A 12,364-nucleotide genomic window follows, 5' to 3' on the forward strand; every position below is an offset into this window, starting at 1 on the left:
TAAGATTTTTTTTTTTTGACATGTTTGTTAAACCAAGCCTCCAGTCTTGCTCTGAAAGAAGCCAGCTTCCTCCATGGCTTCCAGCATTTCCTACAGTAAGCACTAATGCACAACAATGTCCAGTTCAGTCATAAGTTTATTCAAGGCTAATATTCAGTGTATATACATTGGAACAATATATGCATATTAATTTGGTTTTGCACCCTTTGGTCCTTTGATAGTCCAGTTTTGGATTCATAAATCTCCAACAATACTAGGCTGACAAATTTTAAACACTCTTCAAACAAAATCCAAGGCAAATCCTTAAAATGCTCATGGGTCTTACAACCTAAAACCACTGACAATGTCAGGCTCAGTCCATAACAGTCTCAGTATTTTTCCATCTTTACATTTTTTCCAGATTGTTATCAGTTCAAGTGGTAGATGCACAGACCTCAACTGCATGGCACACAACTGACTTGTGTTCAGTGTTACTTTCCTGCTGAAGGCCATGTGTGAAGTAAATATTAAGTAAGCAAACAGAGGCCAATTAGGACCAGGTCTCGCTCTGAAAACGACCAACTTTCTCCATTGCATCCAGCATTTCCTGTGCCTGGCTCTCTGTCACGCCTCCCTCCTGCTGAAAAACCTCTTTCAGTGAATCACATACACCTGTAGGCATCTGCTTGGAGTTCCTAGAGACCATGAAACAGACCATTAATGCAATGTATACAAAGAGTACATACTATAAAAGGCTGCTTAACTAGATAAAGGTGATTTCTTTAAACAACTTGAATTAAATCTTAAGAACTTAAGAACTGTTTCATTTCAGATCCCTTGAGGTGGTGTACAAAATTCCAACAATGTGACTGTCCAAATACTTTTGGACCAGACTGTAAACTCTTAAATAGTACTTTTTGAGTACCCTGCTATGTAGAAGACTGCATTCTTGTTCGCAATCAGGTCCCATAAAAGCTTGGCCTGCTCCTTTACTCTGTGCTGGACATAGATTTTATCCTCCTAAAAACAACAGAACGCATGAAAAAATAATAATAGGGTCATTCAATGCCAACTCGCAGAGGGCCTATCTAGTCATGTTAAGAGTTTACCTAAAACAACACAAAAAAAAAAAACACAAATTCCAGAGCTGTATATCAAGAAATCTGCCTTATTAGGCTAAATTGTAAACTTGAGTTGAAATGCTACACAATGACAGGAATTACCCTGGGCACAACACAATTTTTAAGTTTAAAATAACTGATTTCATTTAAATACATTTGATAAATTATTAATCATAGTCATTCTTTATTTCAGTTGAAGTTTACACTGGGGGCCATAAACAGGGGGTTTCTGATTTTCAGTGTAGCTCAGCATAAAACTACAGACTACAAAGCCAATAGAACACAGTAATAAACAGATATAAGATTTAGCTGTTAGTCAGATTTTATATATGTATATACTGTATAAACAACTTCTTTACAACAGTTTTACTACTCATTGTTATTGGGCAACTTAAAAAGTACATGCTCCAATAAATTAACCTGAACAATTATTAATGTGACACCATATACTTCCTGAATATATCAGCTTCAACCAGTTTTTCTGTAAGTAGTTCAACTTAAACTAAAAAGATACTTTCTATTGTTGCAGTAATTAAATTCTCTGACTGAATCAATATTAACATTAGTAGTTCCCATACTAATTCACCAATGCATTCCCATACGTTTTATTTCATAACCCCTTAAGCTCCCAGACTTTTATCACACCCTGAGGATTCCTAATCCATAACTGCATGCAATGCAATGCATACAGAGTTATTTTTTAGTCAAAACAGCGGGGGAGAAAAGCTAGGAAACACCGGTGGTTCTAAAGAGTTTAAGAAGTTAAGAAAGTAATCTCGCAAACGGGCCATCCTTGGTTTATGACTTGCATTAGTGAAATTGCTACTTATTTTGCAGCTGGGTCTTTAAATACCCACCTCCAGTGATTCTGATTAGTATAGCGTTATGTATTAACTCCATATTATAGTGTATTTTCCACACCCTACTGACCTGGTCCCTGGAGAATGCGGTGAACAGGGTCATGTGACCAGCCTTAACCCTTTCCTCCCATTCTGAGTGAAAGTAGAAATCTTTGGTCTCTGAGCGGCAGCCGAAGAACAGCACATTAGCTGTGGCAACAAAAAGAACATATTGGGGAAAATGTCTTAAAATGACTTAAATAAACAGTACACACACACACAGCAATTGTATGGCGCTGTATTGTATCCATGTTCATGAAGTACTCTTTCACTGTTATGTTACTATAAAACCATAAGTCAGGTCACCTTTATTGACAGACAGCTTCAGAAGAATTTGGAAAGCAACACTATTTTTGTAATTTTGCCTCTGTACATCACCTCAATGGATTTGAAATGAGTCACGATTTGATTAAAGCATAGATTTACAGCTTTAATTCAAGAGGTTTAACAAAAAATATAACTGTTTAGGAACTGTAGTCATTTTACATGACATAGTTTCTGTTTCCTCAGGCTTACGCCCAAAGTACTTGGACAAATTACTATAAATGATAAATAATTAAATAAAATAATTATGTAATATTATGCAATTAATAAGTTAATTAAGTCTAAAACCATGGACAACACCAAATGTTAAGTGGACCACTTCACTTGCATCAACGCTGCTTTGGGCTAAAACAGCTACCAAATGCAAATTCAACACCTAAAATCAACTCCAGACCATAAATTCACTTAACTGGTCATTATAATAAGGGAACAGGCTATACCAGGCCATAAAACCGATCAGTCAATTGTTTCACTACTTTTGAGCTTGTGAATTCCTCTACAGGTAATTGTTAAACACACTGAATTAAAGCTGAAAGTCTACACCTAAATCACATGTTGCTTATTTTATTTTAAACCCATTGTTCTGGTAAACAGAGGCAACATTGCAAAAATTGTGTCACTGTCCAAATACTTATGGACAAGTCTGATAGTAGCATACAGCCAACTGTAAACAAACTACACTGCTTGGTGGATGAATTGCTTATAATTGGTATGCTTGTATTTATGTGGATTCTATGATACTGCATTTCTATGATATTGATAAGCAATTTTATCTATAACCATATGCAGTACAGAAGCAACGTAAAGCTAAAATCTCCTCTCAAAAGTACAGATAAAAAACACAATACTAATCAGGTCTATGAACTCATATATCTGACAAGTAATTAAAAATATACACTCACCTGTTTTACTCTGAGCAATTCTCTCTTGTATGGCTGCTCTGAATGGGGCAACACCTGTCCCAGGGCCTACCATTATTGCAGGGGTGTCAAGATCCTGGGGAAACTTCAGGCTACCCTTCTTCACCCACAAGGGCACACAGACCTCACCTAAAGATCACACATGTCTTAGAATGTGATCATTAAAATGAATAGGCAGTGATGCAGTAAATTAGCTCAAACATGTCTGTTTGTGCTATAATTATAATAATACAGACTACTACTACTACTACTAATAATAATAATAATAATAATACACTTTATTTTAGATGGTTACAAAGGTACCCCAGGTGGCTGCTATGATGTTGCTGAGTGATTAGTATTCCTACCCTGAGAGGGGTCCAAAGATGCTAGCCAGGAAGAGCAAAGGCCTCTACGTGGTTTATGAAGTCTGGTTTTATACCTCACCACAGCCACTAAAATCTGGAGCCGGTTAGGGTGTGCCTGGAGAACATGTTTAGGTGAGGATTAATCATACTTAAGCATATTAAATGAACATTCCAGTGGTTCCAACCTAAGGAGTTGAACTTACCAGAATGGAAGACGCTATTGAGAAGGAGCGAGGCTGGATTTCAGGGAATAAATCTGGCAGATAGTCCACACTTAGCTCAGCTGTTGTATGAGGGAAGTCAGACAGAACCTATTGAAAAGACACAGAAGTTAACATCAGAGAACAGCTGGATTATGGTTTAACAGGCTTGCACCCAAAACAGTCCAAAACCACAGCTCACTATTATAGAGAAGTAAGTCATATTGCCTCTGCCTTTTTGATTCAAATATCCACTACAAATATAAATATGCCTGCCTAAATTACAAATTCACTGCAACTGAACCACCACCTTCAGATCAATTCATCAGCAATGAATTATGTACTTGCCTACTAGTTATTTTTCACCCTCAAACCATATGTTATATAGAAGTTTCATAGTACGTACTGAATAATAGATCATACTATCAATAGATCGTACTGAATCATAGTAGATCCTGAATCATTTACAGCTATTTCTGTATCATTTATAGTAGATACTGAATCATTTTTGGTATGTACTGAATCATTTATAGGAGGTACCGAATCATTGTGTTGATACTGAACAATTTATAGTAGGTTCTATACCATTTATAGTAGAGACATTTAAAACAGCGGCTGAATCCTTTAGTGTAGGTTCTGAATAATTTGTAGTAAACTCATCCATTTCAAGCAATTATTCAATCATTTATTTTACATACTAAATCTATCAATGTATCAACCAAATAATTTATTGTAAATACTAAATAATGTAAAGTAGCTACTGAAATATGCATAGTAAATACTGCCTGATTCAAAACGCTGAAACCCTGAGCGATAATTTTCTGTAGTTTCTGAATAATACGCATTACAATGACAAAAACAAAAATGTCTAGAGTTCTAGAATATCATGTCTTCAAGGTCTTGGAAACACTAATGCCCTCCAGAAAACCCTCACCTCCAGGGCTGTGCGACGGGGTCTGTTGCAGTAACTGTGCAGCTCATCCTGACCTTGCGCTGAGCTGAACTCGGCTAGTTTCTCTCGTTCTAGCTCATTGGTAGCGAAGGTGGTGAGCAGCTCAAAGAAAGAGCGACGTGGAACTGCAGCAATGTCCAAAAACTGCTCCACCAAGTACCTGACTGAACAAGGTTGAGGCAGGCGCGCAGGAACCGGAGCTGTGAGAGGCAAAGACAATATGTTCATTTTACATGGTTTCTATAGCTTCAAAACAGCGTCCAAATCATTTATAGAACACTGACTTGTTATAGGGAGAATAGCATCTCTGTCATTGAGCCCCCCCTACAGTTAGGGAGTGGGCCTCGTTCACTAAAATCTTCTAAAGAAATTTCTTAAAATTGCTCTTGAGAAAAGTTCTTTAGAAGATTTTAGTGAACGAGGCCCACTCCCTAACTGTAGGTCTACATTAGATTCATAATGTTTTTAGAAACTGCAGAAGTGTTCACAGCTCTGCTCTAATAATAATGGACCCCATTGACCTCATAAACTGCACAAATCCCAAATAAGAACATATTGGTGATTATCAGAATAAGTTTATCTTAGGCTTCATCACAAGTTCATTGATTTATTTATTTTGTAAAGCCTTTGTGAGTTTTTCCCCTAATCGTTTTGAATTCAATACCCAACTTAAAATTTTAGCCGATCAATATGGAGATTCAACTATTTGCTTTTTTCCTCATATTAACACTTAAAAATCAGTAAAAGAGACGCTGCATGTGAAGAAAGATTGCAGGCGACTTTAATTACCATCATATGATGTCGGGTGGCCATTGGGATTTGTGGAATATTGAGACAGACAGCATCTATGTATTTGTGTTTAATATAAGCTCTTTTAGCTTTTTTTTCCAGACAGGATCAGCCTACTTCTTTATTTCTCTTTAAACATAAAAAAAAATCAATAAATAATAATAATAATAATAATACATTAATTAATTAATTAATTAATTAAACTAACTAAACTAACTTATGTAAAAATTGAATCAAGATTTGAATTATTTTACATACAAATACATCTTAGACATAAACAAATAAATTCAAACAAAACTCAAATATTTAAGATGAAAAAGCAAATGTTTGTCTCTTTTTCCAGCAAAACAAAGAAGCTAACAAAATTTAAAATGTATCTGAGTCACATTATTAAGAATTCTTTGTTAACATGTAATCCTTTTGCATTTTTGAAAGACTGAAGTCTTTTGATTTACAAAAAAATAAAACAAAACCCAATCTCAGCTAACTGGTCTGGTCTGATGATTCGATTTGTCAGCTTTCAGGAAGCAGCTCTACTACAAACACATATAAATACATTAAATACGTCATTGTGGTGACCTATCATCAGGGCAGCAGGTCAGTGTTGGCTTTTGTGTGCATGCGGGTGGTTTTAGAGCCGAGGTGTGTTCACACTAATTACATGCTAAGGGTCACTTACAAACACAAACGTCATTCCTCAAGATAGAAAGATTACCTCTGACCATAAAATCTAAATTTAGCAATAGGAGTAATGTGTAGCACTTCTTGTCTACATGTCATGGCTACATGCCAGCTACACCACATGTTGTCATGGAATGCACAAACAGAAACACACGCCTGTGCTGCCGTCAGCAGGGTTAAGTATGAAGTAGCTGTCAGGGTCCAGTCTGAGAAGCTGGCAAAACTGCTCCACGTCTTCAGGAGAATTGCATGGCCTCATCATCACAACATCGCCTGCGCTGTACCTGTCAGACACACATTGTATGTAGGAAATTGCATTCATAAATTAAACATGAAACCCATACAGTCTTGCAGTTAGAGATCTATAACAAAAACGTCCTATTGGGACCTAAATAATATACACATACTTTTTAAAAGGTCAGTACTTTCTGTACTTACTGGATGTTTGAGCCTGTAATGTCAAAGTCAATATGCCTCACATCCTGGAAATGAGAAGGGTCTGTTACTCTCTGATTGGACACCATTCGTGCTGGGAAAGGTTGCGCTGAACTGGGTGGGATCTGGTCATCAGGTGGGAGGGGCTTCATCACTGGCTTCCCTGTGGTGTCATCGAGGAAGTGGAATACATACCGAGGTGGAAGACTACACAAAATACACACACATATATTCTTTACTTGCATCGCTGAGTGTGTATATATAGGCATAAAATTAAGACCACTGACAGGTGAACTAAAAAAACATTATCCTCATCTACAGTGGCATCTGTCAAAGGCAGCAAGTGAACAGACCATTTTTAAAAGTGATGTGTTAAAAGCAAGAAAATGGGCAATAATAATAACCTTAGCCATCTTTGACATACACACACACACACATCAGCCATAACGAACATATACTCCCTCATTTTCACACATATCAGACGCCCATGATCTTTAAGTGACTGATGTGAGGTTGTCAGGTGGTTGTTATGCTGTTTCAAGTTGTTGCTATTTGTCATTTGTTATGGTGTCTTACGTGGTTTCAGTAGTTACAAGGCAGTTGCTATGCTGTTCCAAGTAACTGCAATTCTATGTTATTTCAGGTGTTTGCTGTGGGGTGCTAAGTTTGTTGCAATGACTTTTCAAGTGATTGTGAGCATTTTGGAAGGTAACTGCTAAAGAAGATTGTTGGGTAGTTGCTATGGTATTTCAGGTGGTTGTTAGTTTATTGCTAGTTAAGTAGTGTCATAAAGACGTATCAAAAAACAGAACCAGAAAACAGCTTAGCAACCACCAGATACTGCATAACAACTAGATAACAGCACCCAATTAACTGCCCAACAACCACCTGGTAACATCATAGGATCGAACTGGAGTACAATGACAGCCATAAGAGATGCCACTGCAATCACCTAGCAACATGTAAGCACCCTAGCAATGGTGCTTGGACACCACAACAACTACCTAGCAACACTAAGCAAGATGAACCACTTGAAACAGAACAGATCAAGGAACCACTTGAAACAGAAGAGCAACCGCCTAGCAACCCTTTAGCAACCACCTAGCAACACTATAGCAACCACCTAGCAACACTATAGCAACCACCTGAGAAACGCTTTAGCTGTTTTTTTTTCTTCAGGAAATGCACTTTTCTAGTTTCTAGGTACAAGATACTTACAGCAGTTTTCTTTGCATTCAAATGCATGTAGGCTAAGACTATGACAGCTATGACAGGTCAGTACATCGGTTTTATTATGGTGACCTTTATTGTGCCATGACAAAAAGACTGCTGGAGGTAATTTTTCCACTTCACACAGTAGAATAGCTGAAAGCTGAACTCACAGATCTTCCTCACGGAGTGGACTTAATCCAGGAGGAATGGGATACAGGGACAAAGTTTTCTGCCAGAACGAAATCAACCAAGGGTCAGTCACTCCATCCGGTCTAAAAGAAATGAAATATATTGCATGATATTTTATTAGCTAAGTTGAATGTATGCTGTAAAATGAATATGAAAATATAGCTCTTATAATGCACTTAATAGCACTCTTCTGCTACACAACCAGTTTGTCCAGGCTGTGAGCAGGTAAAGCACTGCTCTCTGATCAGTATCCAAGAGTACTTTGCCAAAACCACAGATACTTACCCTAGATCATGCTGATCATCAGCCAGGCCCACAGGAAGCAGGGCATTAGCACCAAGCTGAAGCAGTCGCTTATAGAGCTTCTTAGCCACGAAGTTGAACCTAGAAAGTGATAGACATCCAAAGATCTAAACACAACATACTACAGCTCTATTGTAAGCCTTCATAATAGTATTTTACGCTGTTTGAGTGCAAATCTCTCAGACCATTTAAAGATTTTATTAATATAATTGTGTCTGTTTCTGCAATTAAGGCTCATAATATTTGAACTGAAGGTAAGGCAGCTGAAATGATGAAATAATGAAGACTAGCAAACTACTTGAAAATGGTAATTAATGCAATGGAAGACCTTACTTAGGATAAGACGAGTCCCCCAGGCCAAGCACTGCATAGTCCAAGCGACAAAGAGAACCAGCAGGCAAAGACTTCCTGAACAGAAACCTCCAGAAATTCTGCAGAACACAGAAAGAGACCATATTCTATGTTTTGCGTAGTGTGGTCTAAAACAGCAAGTCATTTTCATTTCATAGTTTCCTCCTTCTCTTCTTTCTTTTTAATTATTAACAATTAATAAACTTTATGTTTGCTTTTGAACCTCTTGAGTGGTCATGCACTACAAGTTCAAATGTTTGTGGACACCCCCTTAAATGAATGCATGCAGCTACTTTCGGCTGCACCCATTGCTGACACAGCTTGCCTGGTCCCTGTAGAGTAGTACTGCCAATAGAATAGGACTCTCAGGTGCAGATAAACATGAACCTACTGGCACCATGCCAAACACCAGGCGTGGTCCAGAGGGGTATGGAGTCCCCCAGCATTGAGCTGTGGAGCAGTAGAACTGTGTTCTCTGGAGTTTTGGTTAATGGAGCTCCATCCAGTACTTTAGTGATGAGTTGGGGAGTTGGGGATGAGGAGGGGTGGTGATCATCCAACATCCTGATCTGATCTGACTAACGTTCTCGTTGCTGATGCAATCAAACCCTAATAGCAGTGTTTTAAAATCTAGTAGAAAGTCTTCCCTGGACAGTAGAGAGAGTTACTCCAACAAAAGCAAGTTAAACTCATTTTAAGAAACAATGAATGAATGAGCAACATTAATAATGCCTTACCTTCATGTTGTCTGGAGGGTCACCTTGCCCTGTGGTGGCGCAAACAAACACCACAAGAGTCTCCGATATCAGATTTGCCTAAACCACACAGATATATGACAAGACACATGAACATTTACTACAGTTTTTTAGCAGAACAACTGATTTCCATTCAGGTTCTTAAGATGGACGCATGCCTTTACATTTCAGTAGTCTTTTTTTAGTTAATCCTAAGCCTAAACTAAAAGACGTTTCCAATGGAAAATCTCTACTGGCAGTGGAATTTAGTCCAAGATTAGGCATGGCTAGATGTCTAGACAAGCTGCACTTACTGTTTGTTACAACCACACAATTGTCTACTGGAGATTCCTTAACAACTTGACACGATTTGAGATGTTAATTATCTTTCATTATTTTTTTCTGTTACTTTACAGTACATTAGCATTATTAGTTCCTCACAGAGCAAAAGTAAGGATGCCAACATTGGATATCAATAATGTCCTGGCTAATCAATTACATTTTGGTGTATGGTGTAAGATATATACTAACCACACTGTAACTGTCCAGAGGTTGCACTCGCACTACTATCCGCCTTCTCTGGGCCTGCCGCCCAATTCTCTCGGCCATGTCCTGAGCCGTGCCTGTCTGGCTCCCATATAAAACCAGAAGCGTATGGGTCGACATTCTGGAACTAAAGCAAGCAAACATACACTGTTATATCTGCAGTGACCACGTGTAAAAAACACTGTGATCAATTCAAGGAGACACAGATATGGGCAAGTTGGCTTAACTTAATTTGCATATTCAAGTGATTAAAAAATAGGTAAACAATTTCACTGTTCTGCAAGTTTTAAATAAAGGAAGACTAACAAATACAATATACGTTATAACAAATGTACAAAACGCATGTACAAGGAAAATATTAGGGCTGGGCAATATGGTAAAAATACTATAACATGATATTTAAAGACATTTTCACAATTCACAATATGGATATTTATCATAGTACATGTAATCACAGACTAAATACATCAGTAGGAAAAGATTAAAAAAAACTGCCTACTCTCCTGTACTGAATACAGTAATTTATATTCAACATCTGCTGCACTTCATCTAATTAAACCTGTGTAATTACAGTGTTTGTAATGAAACTGCTGAGCAGTGTTTATTATGCACTTACAATATCTTTAGAAAAGCATATTGTCATGGCGTGTACAGCTAAATGCAGCAAGGTGTAGCAAAACAGTGAACACAAAACAAATGTGGAAACCAAAAGGGCGAACACAACGAACCTGGGACTGGGAGGAGCTTGGGAGCTTAACGGGTGAATATCGAGGAGGTGAACTAAAAGGGGGACTAAACATAAAGCCTCTAGCCTAGTTTGGGCAGAAAGTGCAGATACAAACTCAGGGCAGAGCCGCGCTCTGTGTGCAAACAGAGGTAGCTGGGGAACCAGCTGCCTGACTAAAAAACGAGGCCAACGTACCTCGCTTGCCTCTAGAATAACACTGAGAACTCTTGCCAACCTGAACACGCCACCAACGCATGAGGAATCACGGAGCGTCAAGGAGATTCCTGGAGATTTAATTCACGGCCTTGAGTGGCCGTAGTGGAGCTCCTTAAATACTCCCAGTCCCAGGTGCAACACATGAACAGAGAATGAACACAAATGAACCGCTATCCGGAAGTGAAATGGAAGTCCTTATTTGGGTCTGTAGGCGGTGGCTCGTGATCGCCCCGGGAGAGGGCGCGTTAACGCTGGCCTGACAACAATAATAAAATGTATCACAGTATGATAAAGCATATAGGCCTAAACAATGACAGTAAGAGTTAGCCAGCCCACAGTACAGGGTCAGATAGGTAAGGCAGTGTTACAACTAAGCCTCCCCAGAGAAACAACAGCAGAAGTCCATATTCCCCCCAAAAGAAAATGTCCAAATGTTTGTGGACACCTCTTCTAACAAATGCATTCAGCTACTTTAAGTTGCACCCAGATGTGCATAACCACCCCTCTCCCCCTCCAGCATTGAGCTGTGGAGCAGTGGATCTGTATTCTCTGGAATGATGGATGGTGCTCCATCCAATACTTTTGGGATGAGTTGGGGAGTTGAGGTGGGGTGATGATCATCTAACATCCTGAATGCAATCAAATCCTCACAGCAGTGCTCCAGAATCTAGTAGAAAGTCTTCTTCCCTGGACAGTAGATACAGGTACTCCAACAAAGGCAGCATAAGCATGCCCTTGATTTTGGTAGAAACAAAGAATGAGCAGGTGTCCCAATACTTTTGCAAATCAAGGTGCCATGTTTAACACAGCCACTATTCACCAGTCGTACGTATATTTGGAAGCAGCTAGACATTTCTATGTAGATTGGACAGCTTATTTAGCTCAGACATGTAGCTAGTTATGTCTACATTAAGCTGTACGTCTGTGAAACAACCTCACAGTTTAGACAACGGGATCGTTTTATGCAATATGAATAATAGCCTACCTTTTTCGTAGAGCAGCTCTTACCGCTGATAGTGTAAAATAACTAGTCCTGAAATTACCGCATGACCGAGTCGCCTCTAACTCACAGGGTGCGTTCCAATAGTGTGAGGGGATGCCACCTTGCTCACTATTCCCTATGTTTGAAAAATGGCGGACTCTTCGAGTACAAATATAGTTAGCACTACTTCAGTCCAGTAATTTGTCTCTTGCCAGCTTAGGACATTTTCGAAACAGTCGGTTTAGCTTCACAATACTAAGAACCACTAAGAAGTGATTAAGAACTAATTAACTAATTAAGAAGTTAATTATCGTCGCTTTCACACACAAACAAATAGTGTGACTTGACATTTTTGTGCCATATTGGTCAATTCTTGATGAACTTTTTGCCCGTTAGCTAGTAAAAGGTGACAACGCTGCTACTATAATATTTTAATTAATGTTATTATTTTATTTAA

At 38.5% G+C, this 12,364-nt stretch overlaps 1 protein-coding gene across 1 annotated transcript; it reads right to left on the bottom strand.

Annotated features, from left to right (window-relative positions):
* Positions 1 to 118: 118 nt before the first annotated feature.
* On the bottom strand, positions 119 to 11,989 carry ndor1 (NADPH dependent diflavin oxidoreductase 1). The gene is made up of 15 exons (XM_072692812.1): positions 11,911 to 11,989; positions 9,968 to 10,109; positions 9,440 to 9,517; positions 8,685 to 8,782; positions 8,334 to 8,432; positions 8,030 to 8,131; positions 6,651 to 6,854; positions 6,369 to 6,496; positions 4,725 to 4,942; positions 3,794 to 3,901; positions 3,591 to 3,705; positions 3,226 to 3,372; positions 2,031 to 2,149; positions 905 to 999; positions 119 to 674 (listed from the first exon to the last, which is right to left on the bottom strand). The coding sequence occupies exons 2-15, from the start codon at positions 10,100 to 10,102 to the stop codon at positions 530 to 532; spliced, it is 1,791 nt and encodes a 596-aa protein (XP_072548913.1). The 5' UTR covers positions 10,103 to 10,109; positions 11,911 to 11,989; the 3' UTR covers positions 119 to 529.
* Between the last annotated feature and the right edge of the window lie 375 nt (positions 11,990 to 12,364).

Source organism: Salminus brasiliensis, chromosome 1 (genome assembly GCF_030463535.1).
Source record: "Salminus brasiliensis chromosome 1, fSalBra1.hap2, whole genome shotgun sequence".
NCBI classification, from domain to species: domain Eukaryota; kingdom Metazoa; phylum Chordata; class Actinopteri; order Characiformes; family Bryconidae; genus Salminus; species Salminus brasiliensis.